This window comes from Diceros bicornis, chromosome 18, assembly GCF_020826845.1.
Source record: "Diceros bicornis minor isolate mBicDic1 chromosome 18, mDicBic1.mat.cur, whole genome shotgun sequence".
NCBI classification, from domain to species: domain Eukaryota; kingdom Metazoa; phylum Chordata; class Mammalia; order Perissodactyla; family Rhinocerotidae; genus Diceros; species Diceros bicornis.
In genome coordinates this window covers 1,030,393-1,058,050 of record NC_080757.1, presented here as the reverse complement: position 1 = coordinate 1,058,050, position 27,658 = coordinate 1,030,393, and the positions used below count along the sequence as shown (strand labels likewise).

Sequence of the window (27,658 nt, the reverse complement as noted above, 5' to 3'; positions counted from 1 at the left end):
TCCCGCCCGCCCCCCCCCCCCACTGCCCTACAGTTCCCCAGCCTTTTCTGGATTCCTGCAGCACCCTAATTCTGTCCCGTCTCCTGGCCCTCGCCCGGGCAGTCCCTCCTCCGAGTTCGCTCTGCCCCCACACTATGCACGTCTGGCACCTTCTCCTCCGGCAGGGCCCCCTTAGGGTCCTTCCCTGAGCATTCTGAGGCAGGACCCCTTGTTGTCATCCGACCTAGCCCCCAGTTTTTCCGTCACAGCGCTCATCCCAGTCACGATCCTCCACCATGTTTTCTCTGGTTTCCGCTGGGAGCCAGCGAGGCCGGCCCCGTTGCTCGCTCCTGCCCTGGGGCACACGGCCGAGCTCGCACGCGCCGGTGAGCGAGGGCGAACGCATGAAGGAGCTTAGGCGTGGCGGAGGCGTCTCAGGCGGGCCCAGGGTCCCCAGGGGCAGCCTCGGCCCGAGGCCTCAGGGCGTGCTCGGCCTGCACCGCCTCTGGGCAAAGCACATCCCCGCCGGGGGCGGGGGGCCCGAGTCGGGCCAAAGTCCAAGTCCGCAGGGGGCTAAGCAGGAAGCTACTTATACCCACGACCCGCAGCCGCTGGCCTCTAGCCCACAGCCGCCAGCCAAGGACAGGGACGCCAGGTCGGTTGGCGGGCCAGGTGCGGGAACCGCGCAGTAAAGGGGACGGGCGGGAGGCCGAATCCAAGAGGACACTGCCGCGTGGCCGCCTCGGAACTGGCAGTCACCGCAGCGTGCGACACTGGGACTTGTAGTTCTCGGCTCCTCGAGATGCCGTCGCGAGCTACAAGAAAGTGGCGCTTCGCGGGGACGGGGAACTACATTTCCCAGAAGGCCGGGAGAAGTTGGGGTCACCGGGAAAGCGCCCCGGCCGGCGGCGCTTCCCCGGCGCGATGGGGCCGGTTGTGGGGGTGAGCAGCTGCCGCGAGGCCGTCGCGCGGTCCCTCCAGAGGCGGCCCCCCGGCTGAGAGGATCCGGGAGCCCGGGGCAGAGCCTATGAGCAGCTCGGTGGCGGGGCCCGACTGCTGCGGAGGCCTCGGCAATATCGACTTTAGGCAGGTACTGAGCGCGCTGGGCCGCCGGGGGTACCGGGAGAGGCACCAGGACGGCGGGCCAAGTCGGCCGACCCACTGGCGCCGCCTCCAACGCCTGGTGGGCGTGGCCCCCCGTTACCAGGCAACGGGGGGCGTGGTGAGGGCGCGGCTGCGTGTGCGCGCGTGCGGGCGCGCCTGCGCGCTTGAGAGCCGCTGAGAGGGTGTGTGCGGAGTCTGTGTGAGCGTGTGGCCGAGGGCGCGTGTGACCAGGCTCTGAGTGTGCAGGAGGCCGTGTGTGAGAGGGTTTGAACCCGGCTCCCCGCTGGCGGCCCAGCCAGCTGCGGAGCCGCGCTCCTTCCAGTACAACCTGTAAAGCGCGGTGCGGGGAGGGCTGCGCTCTGGTGGCCGCAGGCCTGGCCGGAGTGTGCCTTCTGGTGGCACCCCCCCAGGCCCGCTGCAGTGGCTTCTCCTCTGCACCCGCCCTTCCGTCGGAGCCTCCTGGGGTCCTTCCCTCCTTTCCCGTCGGGCGGCCGCTCCCCACGGAGCCGGGATGCGCCCCTCGTCACTGGGGCGGCGACCTGTCTGAGTCCCGGGTGGGCGAGTAAGAGGCCTGCTCTCGGAGCTGTGCTCCAGGGAGGGCGCCAGTAAGCTTGGAAACAGAAAGTCCTCTGCAGGAGATGAAAGTGGTCAGTGTCCTAGAGCGTCGCTGTTGGGGGGCGGGTCTTCCCGAGATCCCGGCTCCCCAGCTGTGAGGAGGTGACCTGCGATCTGAGGCCTGAGTGACGGCCGGCGGGCCAGCTGCTCCCGGCGCAGGGCCGGCAGGGCAAGGGCCTGAGGAGGGAGTCTGTGCAGGGGACAAAGAGAAGCTGGCGCCTGGCCCTGCGGGGGCGCGGGAGGGTGGGAGTGGCTGGGCGGCAAGGGGGCGGGAAGAGGACTGTTACTGTGGCAGTCAACTTCTTGGAGTGGAAGGTGCAGTTGGAGGCGTGATGGCACAGGGTGCAGCTCACCCACTGTCACAAAGTGGACACACCCGCACTCTCGGCACCCACATCAAGGCAGAGTACCACCAGCCCCCGGGGAGCCGTCCTGGAGGATGATTGTATCCAGTGGAACCCCTAGAGGCTTCAACTGCAAAAGGCCATTAGAGGCTCTCTGGACCCACGTGGTCAATGGCAGGGCTGTGGTTCATGTCTTCTCCCACAGCACGTCTCAGGGGACAAGGCACTTGGAATGCCAAAGAGGGACCCTCAGTGTTGCCTGGCTCAGGGGGCGGGGGCTTCCTGACGAGTGCCCCTCCCTGGGAGGGCGGGTCACTGTTAACTTGAGGTGGGGAAGCCTTGGAGCCAGAGGGCAGAATGCGGGGGCCAGTGGGCCCAGCGCAGGCCCAGCTGGAGGCTTGGGGTCCTGCCCTTGGGTGTCTGACAAGACCTGTGTCCCAGGAGCAGGAGGGGAGACTCAGCCGTGGGTGGGGAGTTACTGGGGGTGTGTGGGGAGGTCCTTTCTGCTCCTTCTCCTTTCCTTCCAGAGCCTGACGGGACTGTGCAGTTGGAGAGAACTGGGAACATTCGGGGGAGAGGTCAGGGTGACCCTAGTTGCCTAACATTCTGTTTTTCCACTGCTGCCCTTGTTGGTACAGTTATGCTTCCTGTTGCTAAGGGATTTTTTCTTCCAAAACAACAACAACAACAACAACAACACATAATGTGATATGTTTGTCTTGTGCAGTAACTCTCCTCCCTCAGTCAAAATCTCTGGTTTTAGGGGCTGGCCTGGTGGCGCAGTGGTTAAATGTGCGAGCTGCGCTTCGGCGGCCTGGACGGCCTGGAGTCCGAGAGTTCAGATCCTGGGTGTGGACCTACGCACTGCTTGTCGAGGCATGCTGTGGCAGCGTCCCACATAAAGTGGCGGAAGATGGGCACGGATGTTAGCTCAGGGCTAGTCTTCCTCACACACACACACACAAATCTCTGGTTTTAAAGGATGCCAGTCCTTGTCCCCAGGGAGCTTCCAGGCTTCTGCTCACCCTGGGGGCAGCTGAGCTGCAGGGTCTCAGCAGCTTCCTAGCCCAGCGCCCTGCAATAGGAATATAACATGTCACATTGATAATTTAAACTTCTCTAGTAATCACATTTTAAAAAGTAAAAAGAAATCGGTGAAATTACTTTAAACAATATATTTTATTTAATTCAATATGTCAAAGATACTATTTCATCATGTGGCAGCTCAAGTAGTCAATAGCTACGTGTGCCTGGTGGCGGCCATACTGTACGGAACAGTGCAGCTGTTGGGTGCAGTGCCCTTAACCAGCTGTCTTCTCGGCCTGCTGGAGCTGGTACAGAATCTTGGTTTTGTTTTTAATAAAAAAAAAAAAATCACCAGTTGGGGTGAGGAGGCCCCTGCCCCCCTGCCCTCCCTGCCGTGGGATTCCAACGCCTTGCTCCTCAACTTGGCAGCAGCTTGAAGCAACCTCGCTGGCGGGTGGATGGGAACAAGGACTGCCTACTGGCTGTCCACGGGCAGGGGTAGCTCTAGGACTCAGAAGATGGCTCCACTGGGGCCTAGGGGTGCTGGCTTCTTGGAGAACCCAGCTGGCAGGGCGCAGTCAGGTGGGCCCCTTGTAATCCAGGTATCAAGGCCCTTTTCAATATGCACTCACCTGCTCTTGTGAGCAGATGAATGGCGTCACCTTCTCAGTGTAGGTGTCAAGAAGTACGCTTCCGTTTCTTGATCTGTAAAATGGGGGTGATCATAGGGCAGTGGCGAAGACCAAAATGAGGTAAGGGTGTAGAGGAGCTTTGTAAATTGTCAGGTGCAGCCCACCTGAGGGTGGTCTGCAGAAGGCAGAGCCTGTGTTCAGGAAGCTTCCAGGCCACGTTGGGGGGCAGGCCCCTTTAGTTGCACGGTCCCCATTTGCGATGTGGGAGGCTGAGTAAATCGCTGGAAGCACAGTCCCAACGCTGATATGGGGAGTCTTGACTGCCTTTTGGGGGTGGTTTGCCAGCTGTATAAAATCGTTTTAAAATATCTTTTGGTGTTGTCACTTTAGTTAGAATAAACATCAGGCCGTTGTATTAGACGACTTATTTTGTGAAGTTCTCGAGGGCATAATTTCTGTCTTTAGTATTTTTTGGATCAGAGTCCAGACAGCAGGTTGGGGCTTTCCTCTGCCGCTCCTAGTAACCTTGCGCAAGCCGCTGAAACTCTCAGGCCTCTGTGGAGCCGATCCTGTGGCTTTTCCTCATTTGCCTGTTAATATGGTGAGTTACATTGATGTTTTGCTTGTCAAACCAGCCTTGCATTCCTGGGGTGACCCCCACTTGGGTGTTATCCTTTGTGTATATTGCAAAGTATAGGTGCTGATTTTGCTGACCACTTTGGTGGCTATGTTCATGAGGAAGATTGGTTTGGTTTTCTTGTGGTGTCTTTGGTTTTAGGATTAAGGTAATGCTGGCCTCATAATATGAGTTGAGAAGTGGCCCCTCCTCTTCTGTATTCTGGGGGAGATTGTGTGGAATTGGTGTTATTTCTTCCTCAAAAGTGTGGTAGAATTCATCCAATGAAGCTTTAGAACCTGGAACTTTCTTTTTTGGAAGGTTTTAAACTATGAGTTCAATTTCTTTAGTAGATATAGGGCTATATCTTCTTGAATGAATTTTGGTAGCTCGTGTCTTTCCAGGACTGGACCATTGCGTCTGAGTTGTTGGATTGTGGGTGTCATCTCTTTCTTTGTGTTCCCTTATGAGCCCTGTAATGTTCGTGAGGCCAGTGGGGAGGCCCCTCTTTTATTCCTGGGTTGGGTAATTTGTGTCTTCTCTCCCTTTTCCTTGGTCAGTTTGGCTAGAGGTTGTTGGATTCCCAAGGGGAAGGGGAGGGAAATCCCAACTCACCAGGTCTCGGGATGACGCGGGCCCACAGACACAGAAGACCGAACTTGATGCAAACGCAAGAGGTTTATTGAGCGGAGCTCCGGGTCGACTCGTGTCCCTCGCAGGAGACAGAGGGGTCGACTCCGAGCCTTAGGGGGCAAGTTCTTTTATAGGATTTGGGAGCATAAAGCGGGAAAAGGTTGGCGCGGTTTTACATGATTGGTTAATTCAAAACATTCAGACAGTTACATTTTATGGCGCGAATTGCTACGGCGCGAAACAGCTATCAAGGTGCACACACATGTCCCCACCTGGCCCCCCTCCACCCCGACCCTCCCAAACTTATCCCTCTGTAGCACTCCCTTGTTCTCAATTTTCTCTGAACAGTTTAGGGTGAGTCTTCCGCGAACAGAGTCAGTTGGGATCGATAGACTCTATTCATAGAAGACTCGTCCCAACTGCCCCTTAAGGTGTTAACATATTAAATTTTTAACATAATTTACATCCTTCAAGGTTTTTGATTTTAATTTTTCACAAAGAGTAAGGTTTGGGTTTGATTTTTTTCTCTCTATTTTTCAGTTTTCAATTTGATTGACTTCTGCTCTTTTATTTTTTCCATCTGCTTGCTTTGGGTTTAAGTTACTCTTTCTCTGATTTCTTAAGGGCAAAGCTTATATTACTAATTTGAGACTTTTCTTTTTCATAAACATAAGCTATACATTTCTCTCATAGCCCTGCATCCCACAATTTCTATGTTGTATTTTCATTTTCATTCAGTTCACAATATTTTAAAATTTCCTTTCAGATTTCCTCTTTGACCCACGGATTACCAAGTATCTTTGTGTTATTGATTTCTAGTTTAATTCTGTTATGGTTCAAGAACATACTTTTATGCTTTCTTATTCTTTTAAATTTAAGATTTGTTTTTCGGCCCAGGATGTGTTCTGTCTTGGTGAATGTTCCCTGTGTACTTGAGAAGAATGTGCCTTCTGCTGTCATTGTGGGAGCCCCATAAATGTCATTTAGGCCACGTGGTTGGCAGTGTGTTCAGGTGAACCAAGTCCTTGCTGATTTTCTGCCTACCTCCTCTATCAGTCACTGGGAGGGCGTGTTGAGGTCTCCAACTCTAATTGTAGGTTTGTCTGTTGCACCTTTTAGGTCTGTCCATTTTGGCTTCATGCGTTAGCCTCAGCTTTTTAATCTGAAGAATGGGTATGCCTCATGGAGTTGTTGCATGGACTGAATAACACAGTAATAATAGCTTATCTGTCAAACTTTGCTATATGCCAGACTATGCTAAGTGCTTTCCTTGCATTATCTCATTTAATCCTCCTGACGGGCCCATGAAGGAGGTGCCACTATCGTTCAAAGCTCACGGAGGGCACGTGACTCACCCAAGCTTATACGGGGCATCAGGCCTGGCCAGTCTGGGGTGGACCCTGTCTCAGGACCACTCTCTACCTCACCTCATTAAAGCCCTTTGCCAGGGCTTGGCGCCCAGTAACTTCCCAGTGAAGGTCAGCTGGCTTATTGTTATTATTGCCGTTAATATAGAATGCATATTTACATGAACATACTCAGTAGCACCAACCTAGTCGGGCCTTTGAGGGTGGATGAAAAGGGATCTGCAGCTCACAGTGATGCAGAGGAGGTGACAGAGGGAACCTCAGGTGGAGGAGATGGGGGTTTTGAGAAGCACAGGGCCCACCCATGGACCCCACTCCCAGGGAGGGGGCTCACTTTGCCCCACTGATTCGGGAGCGCAGAGCCTTTTTGCAGGTGGTCCAGGACACACTTGTTGAATGAAGAAGAGTGAATAAACATCTTCCCCCTTCTTGAAAGGAGTTATGGATTTGGGGAATTGGAGCAGCTGCTGGCCGTTTCTTTTTATTGTGGGATTTAGGAACACTTCAAAGCAGTGTTTTTCCAGAAATTGTCTGCAGCTGATCACTGTCACATTTCCAATAAACCTCCTGCCTTAAGATGGTTTCCAGGGCTTGCTTGCCCTCAGATTCCAGCATGGGGGCTACATTCCTTGGGTCAGAGTCCTTTCTCTGGCTTCTTCTTAGGATGCATGTATTCCCTTGGGCCCTCAGGGGTGAGGGGCCTGTCCGTATTAGTTAGCAATAAGCAAACAGAGGGAGGGGAGGGAACAGCCTCGGAACAAACCCTCTGCATCTTGTACTTTCACATCTGTTCTCCCCTCTGTCCAGAATGTAACCTTGGGGGACCCGTCTCCTCACCCCACTTCACCAAAGGGAAACCCGGGGCTGAGATTGGTGATGGGAGGCCTGCCTGTCGTCCCTCCCGGAGGGTGGGAGCGCCCTGGTCCCAGCCCAGACTGTGGGCTGCCCAAAGACGACCTTCTGAGTCAGGGCGCCCCCTCCAATGCAGAGTAGCAAAAATGAGGTCGGGGGCTGCCTTAGCATAAAACTTCTTCGAGGAAAAAGACTCTGGCACATTCATTCTTGTGTCTGTGCCAGCACAGAGCTCTAACCAAAAGTTGCCCAGTAAAAGTTACCTGAATCAACAAGAATGCCAGGGCACTTGGCTTCCCCGGGAGAGGCAGAGAGGCTGTCGTTCCACCGTGTATTTTGCAGTGATGAGAGTCCTATTGGAGGCCCCTGTCCCCTCTGGCCCTCCAGCCCCCACCTCGTTCCTCCTGCCCTTTGCTGTATGTGGTGTGTGGATTCCACTTGTGATCGATGTGACTTTGACTCTCTGGGCCCCTGCTGTTTGTTTGGATGTCACAATGTGACCCTGGGTGCTGTTGACCTGTGGCAAATCATTCCCGGAAGTGGCCTCAGTCCTTCAGTAAAGTGAAATCGCTATGAGCCGCTTCCCTACCAACCGTGGGGTTTCAATGGGACCCCATTCCTCGGTGACTTGGGTGGAATTATTCCCGGCTGTGGTAGGTGGTGCCTGTCCTCTATCCAGACACGGAGAGCTCTGCAGTCTGTGACCGTAGAGGGGACTCCACTCTTAGAATTACCAGGTAGCAGAAAGCCAGGACTTCTGCTGCTTTAATAAGGTTGGGGTGGGGAGGGGGAGGTGGGGCGCCTCCCCTTAGTCAGGGTGGCCCACAGGTGTCAGGGGTGACGGAGGGCCTCAGGAACCTCCTGCTGTGCTTACATCTGTCCCGGGATTTTGGTTCTTTTCTGCCGATCCAGTTTCAGGAGGGAGATCTGCCCTTAAGTGGGTTTTGGGAAGTGACAGCAATCGGGAAGGGACCTTTAGGTCTGTGGAGTGGGAAGTCAGGAGGGGCTCCCCTCTGCTGCCTGGAATGCCACTGTGAACCATTACTCATTCTTTCCTGCTGAGCAGGCCGTTCTCCAGGCAACACAAATCCTCCATCACTCTGTACTCTCAGGGTGACCAAGGTGACCGGATATTTCCCTCCCACCAAGACAGGTTGACCCGAGGGCACTGGGACCTGGGTGGGGGCTGAGTTTCCAGTTTTGCCCAGTGCAGCCCTGACTGGGAGTTGCTGCCAACATTGTCAGCTGCTGCCAGCTTCAGCCAGTGTTAGCTGGCTAACCTTGCAGTGCCTCAGTTTCCCCCCTCCACCTCAGCTCCCACAAAAGGTGAAATAATCCTCTTTCTCCTTGCTCACTTGCCCGGTCTCCTTGGGAGTGTTCAGGACTTTTATTCGTGCCCCACTGGTGGGTGCTGGTGGCTCCAAGTCCTGACAGAAAGCCCCAGTTTCTGTCAGGAATCCGGAAGGGCTGGCCTGGCAGAGGCCAGCTCTACCGTCAGGCCGTGATCTGGGGGCTTCTCGGAGCCTCTGGCTTTCTTATCTGCAGAGCAGGCGCAACAATAGTGCTTTTCTTTCCAGTGGTTGAAAGGCTTGCCTGAGATGAGGTATGTGAACCTTAAATAAATGCTCCTTGATCTTGTTAACTGGCGTTGTGAAGTTTCTTGAGAGTGTCTTAGCCCTCAGTCCCGGTTTTATTTGTCTCAGACCCCCTGGTGTTGGGCCTTAGTGGATGCTCAGTGTCTGTTGAATGACGCTGAGCTGAATTCTTAAAAATACCTTAAGCATTTCAAGAGGACAGTGTTCCCCCCAAGGGCCCCGTGGGGAGCTAAGGGACACGGTTCCCAGCTCTGAGGCCCTTGCTACCTGTCTTTTCTGGAGGTGTCGATTACACACGGTGAAGGGCACAGGCCTCAGTGCCCATCACAGAGGTCTGACATGCACGCTCCACGCTATGCAGATTCCAGTTGAGATAGGGACTGTTTCCACCACCCCAGAAAATTCCCTGTGCCCCCTCCCAGTCAGCGCCCTTCCTTGCTCCCCAAGCAGCCACTGTGGGCGTGGCTGTGCCTTCTTAGGTGTCCCCTGAACCATTTGCCCGGCTCTCTCCTTCCTGCTCCATGGCAACCCAGGGCTGGGTTTCCAGCCATGAGCCTCTAGCCGCCCTCTGTACCCTCTCCCCAGCTGGTCGAGACTCTGCTCTGTACCTCACACCTTACCCTCTTTCCTCTGGCTTGGTCCCGTGGGCCCAGGGTCAACCCGCAGGGCAGGAGACCCAGCGCTGAGGGCACCCTGGGTTTGCCTGGGACTGTGAGATTTCTAGTCTTTGAGAAGGTGTCTGTCCCCTTCAGCCAGCACTGGCCCCCACTAGTTCACAGTGAAGAGTGATGGAGACCTGGGAGCTGGGGAGACAGTGTGGGCTGCACGGCGTGGGGCCTTGAGAGCCAGACCCACAGGGGTCTGAACCTGGGCCTCAGTTTGCTCATCCATAAAATGAGGATGCTGCTGATGACAATGAACATAGAGCTTGCAGGGCTGGTGGGAGGATTTGGGGAGAGAATATTTTACTTCTCTTTGCCTGGTGAGAATGGCCCGCTGCCAACTGTAGACCCTGACTGTGGGAGTGTTTTCTTCGTCGTGAGCACGAGCTGCCTGGCTGCAGTGAAGGGCAGGAGAAGGGAGGAGTGGAGTTCTGGCTTAGAAGAATGGTGGCCTCGGAGAGAACGCTCCTTAACAGGGAGTCTGGCTGACAGTAAAATCCTTGTCTTAGAGTTGCTGTATAAACTCCTGTGGGAATTGTCGGTGTAAAAGTTCACAAATGATAAAAAGTACATTTCATGCTCCAGACGTGCTGGCCCTAAGCTCCTCTATCTGCTGATTCCGAGGGCCAGCCCGTCTTAGAGGACCTTCTGTGGGAGCTGCGGGCGGGGCGGCCGGCTGTGGAGTGAGGATACTGGTGCCTGGAGGGCCGGTAACTAGAATTCAGGGAGGGCCAGGTCTCCTCCCTAAACACCTTCTGCCCAGCTGCACGCCCCAGGGACAGGCAGGCCTCAGCCGGGAGACTGACCTGCCTCGAATAGATTCCATCTGCAGGGTTCCCAGGAAACTAAGGAAGCCCTACCCGTCCCTGGTCTGGCCATCCCACCTCCTGCCAATGCTTATGAACATTGCTTGATTTCTCAGCCTAAAAGGTGCCATAAAAATGAATATTTATGAAGCACCACATCTGGGCAGCTGGGGAGTCTGTGGCCTTGGAAGAGGCCATGCCCCCGTGGCCAGAGGGATCTGCTGGCCGCTGCTGGCTGCTCACCTGCCGGCTCCCCACAGTGGCCGCTCGGACGGGCTCCTGCCTCCAGTTGGAAGCCAGAAGGGAGGGGGTCAGAGTCCCAGGAGCACGGGCGGCCGACCTGGAGAGCCCCTCAGAGACGTACCTTCAGCCCCTGTTTTTTATGATGATGAAACGAGGGCCACTGTCCACTCAGCAAACGTTGACTCTGTGTCAGGCAGAAGATACAAAGGATGGAGAAGACGATGCCCCCTCACCTGGAGGACGATTACAAGATGGGGACAGATGCACAAGTCGTTGTAATGGGGTGTACACTAAGGACACAAAAGAGGGTGCCATGGGTGAGGTAGAGGAGATGCTCCTGCTGGGCTTGACGGGTGAACAGGAGCTTGCTGGAGGGTTACAGAGGGATAGAGAGCATCTCAGACCCGTGCAGAAGCCATTGTGAAAGGTCTAGAGCACGGCGTGTGGTGTGGAGGAGAGGGTGGGGCAGGAAGGACGGCAGGCGAGAGAGCCGGCTGTGGAAGGTCTCCTGAGTCCTGCAGGGGAGGTGAACTGATCACCAGTCGCTGAGGGCTGGGGTGAGTGAGCCTGTGGAGGCAGGAGGCCTGGTGGGCAGAGCGGGGCAGGAAGTGAGGCCCCGGAAGCCGGCTGGGGTCCCAGGGCGCCATCCTGAGGGCAGTGGGACGTGTGGGAGGAGCTTGGAGCAGGGGAACCATGGGGTCACCAAACAGATTGGACTTGTGGACGAGAGGAGGGAGGGGCCGAAGGGAGGCAAGTTTTGGCTGGGGGTTGAGATGGGGACCAGGGAGGAGGGGGGCAGTGGGTGAGACTTCGGGCCGGCGAGGCGTCTGCTGTTCACAGCGAGCAGGTACCTTCCCTTGACTCACTGTAGGAGGCCGAGGAGGGCCAGAGCAGGAGCCGGTGGTTCCCTGGCCAGCCTCCCCTCCCTCCCTCCCTCCCTCCCCGTGGCTCCTGCCCCACCGTCAGCCCCATCGCGGCCTCTCAGTGGACGGCGCCTTGCAGTGAGAGGTGCTTCATCCATGTTGCTTATCAAACAGAAGGTAGAACGTCCTCTGGTTCAGCCCAAGTTCTAGAGGCTTCGGGACTGAGGCGTGGATGTCTCCCTCTAGGGCGGGCAGCCTGTCCTGAGGCCTGTTCTAGCTCTTTCGTCCTTGGTGAGTGGCTTCACCTGGTGTGTTCTCCAGGGGCACCTGAGGCTCGGTGAGGTGCCTGCTCTGAGAGCGCCGGTCTCGGCCGGGAGAGACTCCAGGCTGCGACCTGGGACAAGACAGAAGGAGGCTGGAAGGCCGTGTGCAGGTCTGCATGCCTGCCAGGTGGTTTGGCAGCGCCACGGTGCTCGAGGCTGTGGTCAGCCTGGGCAAGGCCGTGCTTCCAGCCTCCCTCTTCCCCGTTTGCTGAGTGGGTCTTACTTCTCATGTATTTGTTGATGCGCCTGTGTGCTCCTGGGGTCACTCCCCGTCACGGCATCCACGTGAGCGTGACGCTGCACCCCCGGCTCCTTTGTGGGCTCCTTCGTTCTCCACTTACTTGTGGGCCCATCTGGACGGAGGGCTTGCTATTCTCTTAGCTTGGCCCTTGGCCACACAGAGGTGGGGGTTTGCCCTCGAGAGATACGGGCTGACTGGGAGAGGAGGCCCACACATGTGAAGGACATGCCAGGCCACACACTTGCTCAGTGACTTTCTGGAATCTTCCCATTGTCACACTCAGCAGCACTGTCTGGATGGCAGGCTGAGTTATGCCAGGAGAAGGTCGCTTGGTCAAGCAGGAGTTGGAGTGGAGCCCTCCTTGCCCTCCAGGGCTGGGTGACCTCTGGGGCAGACCAAACCAGGAGCATCATCTCCTCTCGACCCAAAAAGGTGGGAGCCTTTCTGAAAGAATGTACTGTATCCCCCAAACGAAACAAAACAAAAACACCCTCCGAGTAGACATTATGGGAAAGATCAGAACTCTGATGGACTTAGACTTATTTTTATTTTGAATTACATGTAGAGAGTCACTATAATATTTTCAGTGCTTTGGGCCTCTAAAATCCTTTCTAAAAAGAAAAAGAAAAGTACAAAGAACAATGCAGGGACTCAGTAAATACTCACCACTCAAAATGTCGGAGGTGTATCATCTTATTAAAGAAAGAAATCAATATGGAGAGTGTCCAGCTGTTCTCTCCTCCTGTCCCTAGAGGCGGGAGGTCTCAACTGTGGGCGATTCTGCCCCCGGGGGACATTTGGGCCATGTTGGGACATTTTTGGTTGTCCCAACTGGGAAGAGCTACGGGCATCTAGTGGGTGGAGGCCAGGGGTGCTGTGACGCCTCCAGTGCAGGGCTCGGCGCCCCCTTGAAGAGCGCTCCAGCCAGGAGGGGACAGTGTGCAGGACAAGTACCCTGCTCCAGGCACAACCACTGCCGTGAATTCAGTATCTCCAATGCCGGTCTCGTGTTTAAACACACACGCAGAAAGAATGTTTGTACTATGTGGTCGTGTGTTGTTTTCTAAAAATGTACAGGTATGCTCTAGGAATTCTGCAGCCTGCTGTGTTTATGTGATATATTTTTGAGAAGGTCACATGTTGACGCATTCAGCCAGTTTATTTAAGTTCTGTAGTTTAGCTCTTTGAGGAATGGGCCACATTTTATTTATCCATTCTTCCGTAGATGGACACCTACATTTCTGATCTCTTTCACTGAAGCATACCGATAGGAACATCTTTGCACACGCACTTTGCACACTCCTGTGAGTTTCTCTGGGGCAGATGCCTGGGAGTGTTATTGCTGGCACGTGGGAGCACACCTTTCCAGTTCACGCCCTCATCGACACTCACGACTGTCCGTCTGCAGTTTGGTGAGAAGAGGCACGTCGCTGTCGCTTTAATTTGCATTTACCTGGTTACTAGTGAGGCCGAGCATCTCTTCACACTGATGTCGGGCCCTTGGATTTGCTCTGGGGCCTCTGAACACCTCCGCAGGGTCCCGGTCACAGCACCTTGGTGACCCAGACGTTGGCCCCAGAGGACTCACTTCCCCTGAGGGTGCTGGACGCTCACCCTCAGAGCTGCCGGTCTCCTTGTCCAGCATCCCTGCACGCTGCGCTTCCGCTGCTGGCCCGGCCGCCCTCCCGACAGGGCGTGCCACAGCTGATTGGGTTTCGGCCTTTTATCTTCGGTTTTATGAGATTACACTGTAGCAGCCTTTGCTGGACTGGGCCGTGCCCGAGCCTCCTGGCGTGTTCCCAGAGGGTAACTTTGCTTCCGAGTTCCGGGGGCTTGTCGTTCCTTGGGCTCCCCGTGTCCAGGCCGGGAAGGGGCCAGGGGGCTGGCGGGGCTGGCGGGTCTCCTGCTGATGCCAGCTCTGTCCTGCAGGCAGACCTCTGCGTTATGACCCGGCTGCTGGGCTACGTGGACATCTCGGATCCCCGCTTTGTGGCTGCCGTCCTCGCCATCACTTTCAATCCGCTCTTCTGGAATGTGGTAAGTGCCCCCGCTCTGACACTGTCCTGGCGGGCTGCACGGACGGACAGACGGATGGCTCTTTCCTCACCTTGCCTGTGTCTGCCTGTGTGGAATCATTCTCTCTGCTTCCCATTGAGGTTGGCACCAGTTGGGGGACGCTGACCAGGGAAGCCCCCCACCTCAGGGATCCTGGGATGTCTTGGCATCGGCAGATGGCCTGGGCTGCTGCTGGGCAGGTCTGGGGCAGCAGGGCTGTCCTGTGAGGGAACTGCCCACGTGTGTCTGACGATCTCGCGCGTGGTCTTCTAGTTGGTGAGGTGGATTCTCGGTGTCAGGGCCTTCTTCCCTCTCTGCCATGCCACACAGTGAGGTCACTTTCGTGTGAGTCCCCACCCCCTCAGATGTGCTCTATAAACGTGATTATTGTTCCTAAACAAGCTTCTTGCAAAATGGTTTGCACACACTGGACTGAGGCATGCTGGGTGGCAAGAACCAGCCGACAAGAAGTGAAAGCAGGAGACAGAGCGGCAGCCAGCTCTTCTGGGGGTGCACGGGACACTCGGAGGATGGAGAGCTGGGCTGGGGCAGGGCTGTGTGGGAAGGGGCTCTGGGCCTTCGGAGGAAGGCGTGGGAGGGAGGGCAGTCTCTCCGGCCGTAGCCTTTCTCTGAGGTGCCCCCTCCCCACCAAGATGTGGGGGGAGCACTTGGGGGTTTCCAGCTCTCCATGGTGTGGCCCTCTCCAGAGGGATGGAAAGGAGGGGCAGTGGTGCTCCTGGGGCTGCTTCCTGGGGCTCCTGCCCGAGGGCCGGGCGAGCTGCTGGTCCTGGGGCTCAGCCCTTGCTTGGGTTTACTGATGCAGAGCCACGAACGTCCTGTGATCACACTGGGGGCAGCCTGCGGAATAACACCAAGTTCAGTGTTAGCAACACGCTGTTCCAGACCGGTTTCATTTCAGGTGACTCCTTGGTCCGGGGGCAGAACAGGACATGTTCTCATCTGGTTTATGAGTTAGGTCTTTTCTTTGTCTGGGGAGATGGGTGGTGGGAGGGAGTGGGGTGGGGGCAAGGCTGTTCCTCTTAAAGAGGCCACGTTCCCAATGTGCTGTCCCTCCTGTCCTGCACATGCTGGGCCTGCCCTGAGAGAGTCGGTGCCAGATTCGGGCCAGAGGGGACCTGAGGGGCCGGGGGAGCTCTCAGGGACGGAGGTCCAGAGCTTGCTTTGTCCAAAACCATTCTTTAGGCCTCCTGGGACCCTCGCCACACTCCTGGGAGGCCTTGGCCCCCGTGTGCCAGAGCTGGCCCTGACATGACACATACCTCTGCACAGGAGCTGAGAGCTGGCCTCGTGGAGCCCCTCCTCGCTCTCCCCGTGCTCACCCATTGCCCAACCCCCTTCCTCTTCCACTTCTCCTTTTCAGCATCTGCAGCTCGAGACAAGGATGGGTCAAGAGGCATGGCAGGCTGGAAGGTGGCCCCCAAAGACGCCGTGTCCTACTCTCTGGAACCTGTGAATGTCCCCTTATATGCAAAAAAAGGAGTGCTTTCCAGGTGTGACTAAGTTCAGGATCCTGAGATGGAGAGATTGTCCTGGATGGTCGGGGCGAGCCCCAAATGCAGGCACATGTATCCTTCCAAGAGGGAGGCAGAGGGAGGTGTGAGGATGCTGGCTTTGAAGCCGGGAGGGATGTGGCCGTGAGCCAATGAAGGCCGCGGCACCGGAAGCTGCAGGAGGCAGACGGGACTCTCCCCTGGAGCCTCGGGGGAGCGCGGCCCTGCCCACACCTTGATTCGGGCCCAGTGATGCTGATTTCAGACTTCTGGCCTCCAGAGCTGGGGGAAAGTGCATTTCTGTGGTTGTAAACCGCCTGGTGTGGGCTAATTTGTGACAGAAGCAACCACAGGAAACTAACAGAGGGTATTAAGGAGGCCACTGATCCCTGCTGGAAGACATCCTCTGGTCCACAGGCCTCCCCATGGGCCTGGCCTTGACTGCAGGCCCGCTGGTGTCCCAGTGCTGGGGGCTTGGCTTGCTGCGTGCACAGCGGGTCCTGGGGACACTTCGTCGTACACAAGCGCCTTCGGTTACCTCCCGCTGTGTGTTTTGTGATTTCTTTTTGAAGCCATGCTGCAGCTCCCAACAACGTCCGTGATAGCGAGAGGTTGAGGTGGTAGGGTTTGCGGGACAGGCAGCTCGCGCCGGTGTGTTTGTCATAAGGCTTCTTTTCTTTTGTCATACGTTTTTGATTTGCCTTGTTTTTCCAAAAAGTATTTACTAGAATAGTTTGTGGTCGTTAGTGGGGGAGAGAGAGAGAGAGCTCTTCAAAGTCGTTTCAGAATGAGAAAAGTTACAGAAACATGTTGCGGTTTAGCGGGCTGCTGCCCGGGAGAGCAGCGGAGTGGCCCTGGGAGGCTGGGAACGTGGGACCCCAGTTCTGGGACGCCGTGGGGACGGTAGTCCCAACCTCGAGTAGTGAGAGGTCGCACCCGTGACAGCACCTCACGAACACTCATTCAGTCCTCATAATAGCTGATGCTAGGCAGGACTTGCCACACGTGTGCTGAGTGCATTTCGTGCCGTATTTCTGTTAATTGTCACAGCAAAGGCTGTTATTATCCGCTGTGGAAATTGGGGCTGGAAGAGGTTCACTCCTTTCTTCTTCAAATATTTATTGAGGGCCCACTATGTGCCAGGTATTGTCCTGGACGCCCGGACACACAGCCCTGGTCCTCATGGAGCTGACCTTCTAGGAGGTGGCAGTACGAGAAAAAGCACATATACCGCCCGGTGGTGGTGAGGCAGGGGAAGGTGGGGAGACAGGCAGGGCTGGCAGGGGTGACCTTTGAGCAGATGCTGCTCCTCACCTGGGAGGGAGCCCTCGGGCATCTGGGAAGAGGAAACAGCACTGTAAAAGTCCTGGGCAGAAGTCCTGGGTGATTTCAAGGAACAGCCACTGGCTGGAATCTGACAGGAGAATGGAGGGCAGACGGGAGAGGTGGCTGGGACAACGTGTGGGCCTTGTAGGCCGTGGGGAAGACCGATGGATCTGAGCTGGGAGCCATGGGATGAGTGGCCCCATCTGACTCAGGTTTCGAGGTTGACAAGGTTGACGTGGGCCGCTGTGATGAGAACAGATGAGGGGGGCAAGGGCGGAGCAGGGAGGCTGTCACAGCAATTGAGGCCCAAGATGGTGGCTTGGACCAGAGTGGCACCAGTGAAGGTGGGAGAAGTGGTCAGATCCTGGGCACAGTTGGAAGGCAGAAAGAGTCAGCAGGATTTACCATCTTTTGGGTGGGAAGTGCAAGAGAGAGGAGGCAGGGCCAGCCCCATGGCTGGGACCTGAGTGACTTATAGTAAGAAATATGTATTTGGCCTTCTCTTGGCACATACCTCCTAAAACCCTTGGAATTTCCTAAGTATTGAGTGAGACCAAGGTGTCTTTTGTTATGTTAATAATGCGACTTTCAGAAAGCACATCAGGATGGGGCTTGTTGCCAGGGGCACCACCCAAGTGATTAGTGGGTTAGAACTTTCATTCCTACCCTCAACCTCTGGAAAGGGGAGAGGAGCTGTGGCCAACGGCCAGTGAATTAATCAATCATGGCTATGTAATGAAGCCTCCATAAAAACCCAAAAGGACGGGGTTCAGAGAGCTTCCGGGTTGGTGAACACGTGGAGACGTGGAGAGAGTGGCACACCTCGAGAGCAGGGAAGCTCTGCGCCCCTTCCCCATACCTTGCCCTCTGCATCTTTCCGTCTGGCCGTTGATTCACATCCTTTAATATCCTTTGTAATAAACTGGTAATCTAGTGAGTAAGCTGGTTGCCTGAGTTCTGTGAGCTGGGTAGCTTGTGTCAGAATTGAGTTGAATTGTAGGACACCCAGCTGGTATCAGAGAACTGCTAGAATGTGGTGGGGGGAAAACCCACAGGTTGGAACTGGGTGCAGAATAGTAGAGGCTGTGGCCATTTGCTGAGATGGGACGACTGAGGGAGGCGAGGGTGTGGAGGAAGAGAGCTCGTTATGCCCGTGTCAGATTTACGGTGTCTGTGAGACTTCAGGTAGAGACGAGAGCGTGTGAGTCTGGAATTCAGGGAAGTGTTTGGTCTGGAGATGATGTCTAAAGCGGTGGAGAGCGGCTGCTCAGGAGTCTGGCCTTGGACCCAGACCTTCTGGCCGCTCCAGGGCCCACTGTCTGCCTCCCGGGGCTGTGCTCTTGGGGACGTTGGCACTGGCTGGAGTTGTCAACACACGTCCTCCCCCAGCACCCGCCCACCCCTCCCCTGCCCCTCGCTCTGGGCAGCCGGGGTGCCCCTCCTCTGTTAGAGTCTTTGTCCCCAGCCTCACGCTCCTTGTTGCTCCGTCCAGAGGAGGCCTCTTGCCTTCTCTCCTGGACCTCGGGGGAACTGTCACGCTGTTGGCGCTCGCCCTGGCTGGAAATCCTGGCCTCCCTGCGCCCCACCTGCTTCACTGGCTAGCTCTCTGCTGCTCCTGAACTTCTTTTCCTCTGCTGTCATTCATTCATTCAACAAGTGCTCATGGAGAAGCTGCTGTGTGCCAGCCTGCGGGAGCCAGGGAATAAACCTGTGCAGTCTCTGTTCTCAGAGACCACAAATAGTTTTGTGACTAAAGTTGTGAAAAGATCAGGTGCTACAGAGGGACTAATTGAGGCTTTTCCCTGTGTCATCTGTGTCTCAGTCTCTGGCCCAGAATCATCTCAGAGCACCAGGAGCTTGGGTCCAGCTGCTGTGGCCCCGCCCGGCCGTGTCCAGGCCCAAAAGGGAGCTTGCTGCTTGAACCCCGGCCAAGACCTCCCTGATGTGCTCTCCTTCCTTGTATCCAAGGAGGAAGCCACCCTGTCCCAGGGGCCTGGGGTGGAGATCCAGGGTCCAGCTTGCGCTCCTTCCTCTCACCTGCCCCCAGGCTCTGCCCTCACTCGTGCTCAACGTGAGGGCCACCGCCATCACCCGGGTTGGCGCAGCAGCCTTCTCGCCAGGCCCCCTGCCACTCTCTGTTCCTCTCCAACCTTCCCCAAGTGACACTCACTCATTCACGCATCATAGATACAGGGCCGAGGACTGACCCCCACCCAGCACCCCAGCACCCTCTCAGTTGCTCAGAGGCGCCTGTCTCTTCTAGGAGAAAGTGTAAGCTCATTGCCTGCTCCATGAGGCCCCTCTGTCGGGCATCCACTCACCTGCACCCTCCATCACCCTGGGTCCCCGCTTCCCTGGGTGACATCCTCTCATCAGGGCTCCCCGCACACCTGTGCCACCTCTTCCAGGTGGTCATCCCTGCTCCCCACAACCCCTCCCCCACTCCCACCCTCCAGGTCAGCGTTGCCTGCCTTGGCGTGCTTGACGTTTTGAGCCTTCCTGTGCACGGCAGGGTGTTTAACCACACCCCCTCCCCATCTCCGCCCACTAGGTGTCAGTAGTACCCCTGTGTCATGACAGTCTCAGGTGTCTGCAGACGTTGCCAGGCTCCCCTGAGGGGCTCAGGGCCCCTGTTGGTCTGGGGGAGGCAGCCCTGTGTGCCCACCGCGCGTGTCCCGTGTGCCCTCCAGCATCGCTTCTTGGCCCGTGGCCTCCCTCAGAGCCCAGTGTTCTGAGAGCTGAAGCGGCACCTCCGTTGCTCCCCTGTGCCCCCAGCCCCGTGTGCTTCACCTCTCTGCGCTCACGCCCGGTGCCGCCAGCACAGACGGGCCTGCAGGCAGTGTTCACTGCCTCCACCCGTAGTTGGGCTCTGTCCCAGTTTTCCGCCACAGCACCCAGTGGACGAGCCTGTCTCCATCTGTGTGGCACTTGCAAGTGCGTACCGTGATCCGTGCAGAGAAAGGGCAGTGCAGGGAGTAAAGCACCACCGCCCAGCCATTCCTGGAGTCTCAGTCAAGATAAGATAGGCGTGACACCGCGCAGTTCCCGCGCAGTTCCCGCTCCCAGAACTCCCTCCTGTCAGGACACACTGTTACTCCGTAGCCTGCAGCTCTCCCCTTGTTTACAAAACAGAATTGTTCACATGCTTTGGTGCCCTAACTATTATCGAAGACAAATTGCTGTCACGGGCGTCACAGCTGATTGCGACGTCTCAGCATGTTTGGACACCCTGCCAGACTAGGCGATTACAGACAGAGGGACAGTGTCGTTACTCTTCCGCAGGGGGACCCTTGGGAGAGGGAAAGGGGCATTGTTAACAATCCTGCCAGGACAGCACGTGTAAATGGGGGCTGTAAGTGGGGACCGGCAAACGGGTTTCATCAGCCTCGAGAGTGTACTTCTGAGGTCATGCTCGTCCAGCCTCGAGTGGCCAGCCCACCTTTCTGCTCGCCCCTGGCGTGCCCGCTTTCTCATGCCCATGCCTCTGCTCGTGCTGTTTCTTCTGCCTGAGACCTACCGCCTATCCTTTGAGGGTCAGTGCAGCCCCCCAGGACGGGCTTCCCGGCCTCAGACCCCTCTCTCTCAGGCTGGGATCTACAGCCGGTTTTGGGGCAGCCCCTTCGCATGTGCTCGCAGAGTGAATGTATTTGGTGGGCCCTCTCAACCTCCTGGGCCCTGCTGGTGTGGTGGTGGTTCCGTGTCTGTAGCAGGACAACCAACCTGCCTATTGGCCTGGGGCGTTCCTGGGTTTAGCCTTGCGACTCCCGCATCCCTGGAGCCCCTCAGTCCTGGTTGGTCACCCTAGCCTGCAGAAGGATGCCGCCCCCCAAGAGGGCAAGTTTGGGAGGAGGCAGCTCCCCCTCTCCAGGAAGTGAGGGAGCTCGCCACCTGCCGAGGGGTCCCGCAGAGAGGGACAGTTATCCTGCCGAATACCTGTGGCCCTGACCTGGCGGCCGCACGCTTCAGAGGGAGCTGGGGCAGCAGGACGGTAGGTGGCGCTGTGGGCAAGTCGAGGCGCTCCCACGCTCCTGCTCCAGGATGGAGGAGGTGACAGTCAGGGAAGGGCAGGTGGGTGTGTTCCGAAGCCTGTCCCACCCCTCGCCGCCTCCTCCCCTGCCTGACACCTTTAGTGTGCATTTGCTGTGCCGCCTCATTTTCTGCTTTCAGATCCTCAGCCAGCAATCCACTGGCTTGTTGTGGGGTGCCCTGGGGGATTCCCACAGGTTCCAGGAAGCTGACCCTGCAGATGCTGTAGCCTGAAGCGAGGGTACTAGCCTGGCACCCGGGAGGGAGGCCCAGGTCGCATCCCCTGTGTTCACACCCCGTCTGGGCCAGAGGTTTCTCCCCTGTGGGGTGAGGACATCCGGCTGAGGTTCTGTCAAGCTCTGAAACGCTATGACCCACTCGCTTTACCAAGTCCCGTCCTGGGAAGGCCCTGTGCTGGGCCCAGGGGGTGGCCCCTGCCTTCCTGGAACTGGTGCTGGGGTCAGCAAGATAAGACTGAATGTCAGAAGTGCACTCTAAAGGTCGGGATTTGATTAGTAACAAAGCTTGCAACTAGAGAACATATCCAGAAGACAGGTGATGAGAGAGGGTGTCGTGAGGCTCCTTGGCTTGAAGGCTGCAAGGTGATGGCTGGGCTTTCCAGAGGAGGCAGAGTCGAGAAGACCAAAGGAAGGGGGGGAGGTGTGTGTGTGGAGAGAAGATGGGGAGCGGGCACGGGTCCCCTGAGGGAGGACCCTGAATGCTGGCCTGTGACCCCAATAGTTTGCTACAGGCAGACGGTGAGTGTGGGAGCGTGTGTGTGAGCATATATGTGTGTGGGTGTATTGTGTGAGTGTGAGAGTGTATGTGAAAGTGTGAGTGCAAATGTATCGTGAGTGTGTGTATGCGTGTGAGAGCGTGTAAGTGTGTGTGGGTGTATGCACGTGTGAGCGGGTGTGTGCGTCTCATTCAGGCAGGCAGGGAAATTGGGCTGGGACATGAACCAGGCTGTCTGAGACCCTCTGGCTCCCAGGACATGGCCACGCACCCACTGGGCTCTGAGCCCTTGTTTCCGGGTGGGAGGACATCGTCCTCAGCCAGGGCGCCTCTTGCATTGCGGAAATGCTGAGCTGGGCTTACTGGTGTAGCCCGCGGCACAAGAAGGATTTTTCTCTGAGTGGAGCCAGCTGGCTGGCTGGGACTGTCAGAGACCTTGGCTCTGAGAGCAGAGGGCTCTAACTGGCTGGCCACTTGTCCCTTGTGACTGATGTCATCTAGGACACCGTAGCATCCCCATCCCCCCCGTTGTCCTTGCCCGAGCTGTGCTCAGAGCTGGATTCCTACAGAATTAATGGCATATCTGGCCTCGGCTCCATGGCTGGGGACAATCAGCTCCTTGTCACCAGGGACCCACGCTCGCTTCCCCGGCCTCTCCACTCTGGCTCAAGTGCAAGATGTTCCGTGGCGTGTACGTGTGTGTTGGTTTCTGAACCAGGGAGTAGATGTGTATTTTTAGCTGGGAGCAGCCCTGCCCGCCCCCAAGGCCCCATCCCTCTCTGAATGGAGAGCCATACTGGGCAGCAGCATCGCTCTGTGGGGCCACTGGCAGCTGCCTGGCGGGGGAGCGTTGTGCCATCAGGCAGGGCAAACTTTAGAATCTTGGTGTCTGGGCAACATAGTGATAAAGTGTACGTAGCTCCCTGACCTGGGTCAGCTCACAGTCTGTGCCAGGATCGCTTGGAGACGCAGTTGAGAACAAAAGGCAGGGAATCCAAAGAAGGCTCTCTCCCCACCCGGAGCTCAGGCGAAACCCGACAGAGCTGGGTTTCTTCCACCAGCTCATCCTTCCCCACGGCTCCCTGATATTCTAGAGATGCAGTTTGAGTTTCCTTAGAAAATCCGTGCTGTGGGTGGGGGGATGGGGGGTGTCCCCGCACGTCTTCCTGCCATGATCTATTTTTGATTCTGGCCTCTGCAGTGTGTGGGGACATCCGACAGCGTTGGCAGGTGTGGAGTCAGCGTCACTGAAACGCAGTGGGACCGGCTCCTGGCCGCATGGGTTGGTGTAGAGGAGCCCTCAGGATCCTTCCAGCACAGGGGGTGCGGGGGCCAGGGCTGGGGGCAGTCTTATTACCTTGCCTTTTCTTGGATATTTTCAGCAGGTCCAGCCCTCCTGCTTGGATCTTTCTGTAGGGCCCCATGGCTTTCAGGTTAGATGTGTGTGGCTTGGGGAGTCGTTCAGACCTGGACCCACCCACCTCCATAGGGCGCATCTCCTGTGACCTCCTCCCGGAGCTCTGGCCCTCCACCCTCCGCCATTCTGCAGACGTGTCTTCTCTCATTCCTCCGTGCCTTTGCACAGTCTGCTCTTTCTTCCTAGAAGGGCCTCCCCTCTGCCTGGCTGCCTCCCGTTTCCCTCGCAGGCCTTTGCTCATCCTGTAGCTGGCCTTCCCTGAGCCCGGACCCTGAGCAGACACTGCTGAGCACCCCCTCGGTGCCTCCCCGACCCTGCTGCACTGCTCACCCACAGCTCTGGGAACCCTGTTCACTGTGAGCTTGTGTTTCGTCTCCTCCTTTAGACTGAGAGCTCCTGGAGCTGAGGCGGGGCCTAGCCCAGTGTGGGAAGGGATGGATGGAAAAGAGTCCTTCCTTCATCCAGGATGACCCCTGAGGTAGCCTGGGGAGCGGGGGCCAGACAAGGTGGTCCTTTCTCTCTGCACCTGTGAGGGGGTGGCCAGTCCTCCCGCTGGCCCCACGAGTGCGCCCATGAGTGCACTGTCAGGAATGAATGAGATGCAGTCTGGGAGCGAGCCTGGCTGTGTGGTTGGCTTTGCCCCTTCCCGGGTCTTCTTTTGAGGCCCTGGAGAATGTCCACGGCTTGGGTGTTTGCCTCATTTCACCGCTCACTTGCTCAAGTCCCTTCCCTTCCCTGGACCTCAGTTTCCTCATCTTAGGTCTCGAGGAGTGGACTTTGCCCCCCTTTTCTCAGACCTGGCAGCGAAGCTGTCGGGGCGGGAATGGGTGCGAAAGGGTTTGGAAGCACGAGTGCCCAGACTCATATTTGGCTCGAAGGAGAAGCAGCTGTGGGGGCCGTCTGGTTGCAGGTGTCTCTGGAGCGCTCTCACGTCCGTGGAAACTCCCAGAGCCTTTATCTCCCCAGCCGCTTCCCCGAGCTTCAGGCCAAGTGCTTTCACTTGTCCCAGAATCTTATGCCCAGAAATTTTCCACGGCCTGAGGATACATCTTGGAGAGTATTTCTGTAGCTGGTGGCCCGTTCCTGTCTCCAGGAGTCAGGAAGCAGCTGGGGAGAGACTTCGAGCTCCAGGCAAGGGCGGATGCGAGCTGTTGGTGGTGCTCGGGGCCTCGCAGCCAGGTGGTGGTGTCGGCCCTCGGGTGTCATGCGTGCTGCTGCCAGGCTGCAGAGTCCCACTTCACCGCTTGTCCAAGAGGCAGCCCTGTTCTCGCCACCTTTGCCCCTGATTCCCGCCCTCCTTGTTCCCTGCTTTGGCACAGTGAGACTCAGGAGGGCTACGATGGGAGATGGTCAAGTTCTGAAGACCCTGGGCGACGCCCTCTTGCATTTCAGGGAAGGTCACCATGTTTCTGTTGCTCCTGGACCCGGGATAACAATTTCAGTAGTTTGTTCAAAGGGGGGACGCCAACATAGGCCTGGGGTGCTGAGCTCCTGAGGTTTTGGTGGCCGGGGAGCCTGGGCTGGCTGTGGGGGGTACCGAGGTGTGCACTGGGCAGGGCCAGAGGTCATGAAGAGAGGCTGAAATCAAAGCTGAGCAGCCCAGCTCAGAGGTCCTGGGTGGAGAAGGGTGCAGAATCCAGGCCACCTGATGGAAAATGGGGAACGAGGAGAGGGCCTGGGGGTGGAGCTGAGGATGGGAGGTGGAGCCTGCAAAAAGTCCCCACAGTAGTTTCCAAAATCAGGTGCCTATGGTCTGAGACTCTGGCCCAGCCTCAGGAGCCGGTCCCTGTGCTCAGGTCCAGGCTCTGCGGGTGGACAGGTAGTCACCTGGCTGCTAACACACCTTTGCTACTTTTTCTTTGCCCCACCGCCTGCTCCGAGGGCGGCCCACTCCTGCTGGCTGAGGAGGCAGCCCCCGCGGTGTGCAGTGCAGGGCAGGGTGTGCACATGGACCCTCTGCTCCCGTGGAGCCCATGCCACTCTCCCTGCCGCTGCAGCGTGACCTGTGGACTCACCCCAACTAGCCAGGAAAGGGTGCACACAGCAAGTGTGAGGTTCCCCAGCCTTCGAGGGCTGTGCCCATTTTGAGGGCTGTGCTCACAGGCAGAGGGACCTGTGGTGAGGACTGTGAGGGCCCCGGCCCCTCGGCCCCCTGACCAGATGGGGTTATCCTTCTTTGCGGTTATCCTACTGCGTAGATAAGGAATAGGGTGGAAAGCGGGTGACCTGCTCCTTCGCCTCCCACCCCCATCTGTCCGCCCATAAGGTGGGCGGGGTTGTCATGGGCACCAAATGGAGAAGCAGCGTGAAGAGGTTTGGTGAGCAGTAAAACCCAGTGTGAGTGGAAGGGATTATGTGATGTTATGATTTATAATAAATATATATTTGCTCTATGTCCCCGGTTCTGGCACAGAGCTCCTAAAACCTTTGGAATTTCCTAAGTGATGAGAGCGATAAATGTCTTCTGTTATGTTAATTAGGTGGCTTTTGGAAAGCCCCTGGGTCACCTAAGGATGGGGGCTGGTTGCCAGAGGCACAACCTCGTGATTAGGGGGTTGCAACTTTCAGTCCCACCCCCTGACCTCTGGGGAGGGGAGAAGAGCTGCAGGTTGAATCAGTCACCAGTGGCCCATGATTTAGTCAATCATGCCTACGACATGGAGCCTCCATAAAACCCTACAAGGACGGGGTTCAGAGAGCTTCCAGGTTGGTGAACACATGGAGATTTGGGAGAGTGGTGCCCAGAGAGTATGGAAGCTCCCCGCCCCTTTTCCCACGTGCATCTTGCCCTGTGCATCTCTTCCATCTGGCTGCTCCTGAGTTATATCCTTTATAATAAACAGTAATCTAGTAAGTAAACGTTTCTCTGAGTTCTGTGAGCCGCTCTAGCAAATTAATTGGAGCCAAGGAAGGGGATCGTTGGAACCTGCAGTCTATAGCCAGTCAGTCAGAAGCACAGGAGACAGCCTGGATTTGGGATTGGCGCCTGAAGTGTGTGTGGGGGTGGTCTTGTGGGACTGAGCCCTTAACCTGTGGGATCCACACTACCTCCAGGTAGATAGTGTCAGAAGTGAGTTAACTGCTTGGTGGTGTTAGAAGAAGCGCATGTATTGGAGGTTACTATTACTATTAATTTTATTTGCTTGTAAAGTTCTAATTGCCTTTTTGGCCATCCCTGTATCTTGGGCCCCAACTTGCCCCTTCCTCCTGAAGTGTGCCCTGTGCCTCTTCCCCCAAAATCCCGGGACTCCTCCCGTGATGTTCTGCTGGCGCTGGCGAGCTCAGCGGGAAGCGGAGGGGAGGGGGCACTTCCCTCCGAGAGCCCGGTGGGTGAGAGCATTTGTGCAGCCTAGCTGGAGGGGCCGCAGTGCTCGGGCCGGGGCGGCCCCCTCAGGCCCCTGCCTGCCAGCACCAGTAGTAACACTCACGTGGATTGCATCCGTTCAGGAGAGTCCGTACCTCCTGCCTGCGCCCACCCCTTCCTGCCTGGCCTGGGTGGCTCTGGAGCTGGCAGTCCATCTGCAGGTTGGCTTGTTGCCAGCCACCGATTCCCAAGGGCCCCAGCTGAGTTCTGTGGGTTCACCGTGAGGCTGGGGGAGTGAGTCGGTCTCTCAGGAGGTGCCCCAGCAGCGCCAAGGGCAGACTTGTGGTGAGGGCGGGTCCAGAGGGCTCCGGGGAGCCCTCAGAGGAAGTGCTGCGTCGGGAAGGCGTCTTGAGCTGAGCAGCGAGTTCGCTCCAACCCCAGAACACCTTCAGAAGGGCCCACATCTGAGTTATTGCCCCCCCAACCCCGGCGGGGGGCCATCGTTGCTGCCTCTGGACCCAGCCCGCCTGCTGGGGTAGACAAGTGCTCTCCCCCACCTCCTCCACGGCAAGCACATGGGAACCCTGAGAGTCTGCCCCCAGTGCCCACCCTCAGCTTCTCCCCTGTCGCTGCAGGACAGACCCTCGGCCTAGCTGAGCTGTCCTTCACAAGGGGTCACAGGGTTCTTCCCTTAGCATTGCAGAACGCTGGAGAAAGGCGTGCTCCCGTGAGGAGGGTGACTGAGGGCTGTCCTCCGCAGAGCCCTCTGTTTCCTGTTCTGTGGAATCTGTTCCTCATCAAGTAGGTGGGAATCTTGGACACGGTCACCGGTGAGGCGGCTGAAGGTCAGAGGGGGTGGGCGTGGGCAGCCTGGTCGGGTGTGGTGGCACTCCTCTGTCCTCAGCGTAATCTTCCCACCAGCCTTTGAGGGCAGGACCGATGCATGGTGGCCTGCAGTGAAGGTGCAGCAGAGCCTTCCACGGAGGGCGCGCTCAGTGAGGACTGTCACGAGAGCGAGCATTGTTGGCTCCACCACCACTACGCTGACCGCCAGCGCCAGTGATGACTGCTACTGTGTTTTCATTACCCCGTGGCTAGCTAGCTCAGAGTCTCGTTCACAGTGCATGCCGAATTGAATGAATTCAATTTGGCAGGCCCCTGGGGGTCAACCCCAGATTTTTCAGAAGCAGCAGCTGAGGACCAGAGAGGTTGCTTGACCTGCCACCTGTCCAGGTCACACAGCTGTGAATGCAGAGTTGGGCCTGGCAGCTGGGGCTCCCGCTCCTGTGCATTACTCTCTTTCCCCCATCCCACCCCCTGGAGGGCCTGCCTGGTGCAAACACAGCCCTGAGCAGCAGCATGGTTTGGCCCAGATGGGGTGGA

The 27,658-nt window shown here is 57.0% G+C and overlaps 1 protein-coding gene across 4 annotated transcripts in view; it reads left to right on the top strand.

Annotated features, from left to right (window-relative positions):
• Window positions 1-581: 581 nt before the first annotated feature.
• PEMT (phosphatidylethanolamine N-methyltransferase) overlaps window positions 582-27,658 on the top strand; it is an 87,089-nt gene continuing 60,012 nt past the window's right edge. The window contains exons 1-2 of one of the 4 annotated variants that reach the window (XM_058559517.1): window positions 582-634; window positions 13,831-13,938. In XM_058559517.1, coding sequence (XP_058415500.1) covers window positions 13,846-13,938 — 93 coding nt within the window. In that variant the 5' untranslated portion in view covers window positions 582-634; window positions 13,831-13,845. Of the gene's footprint in view, window positions 635-909; window positions 1,070-13,830; window positions 13,939-27,658 lie in introns of those variants that run through there. The other 3 variants (XM_058559519.1, XM_058559516.1, XM_058559518.1) reach the window with 3 other exon arrangements.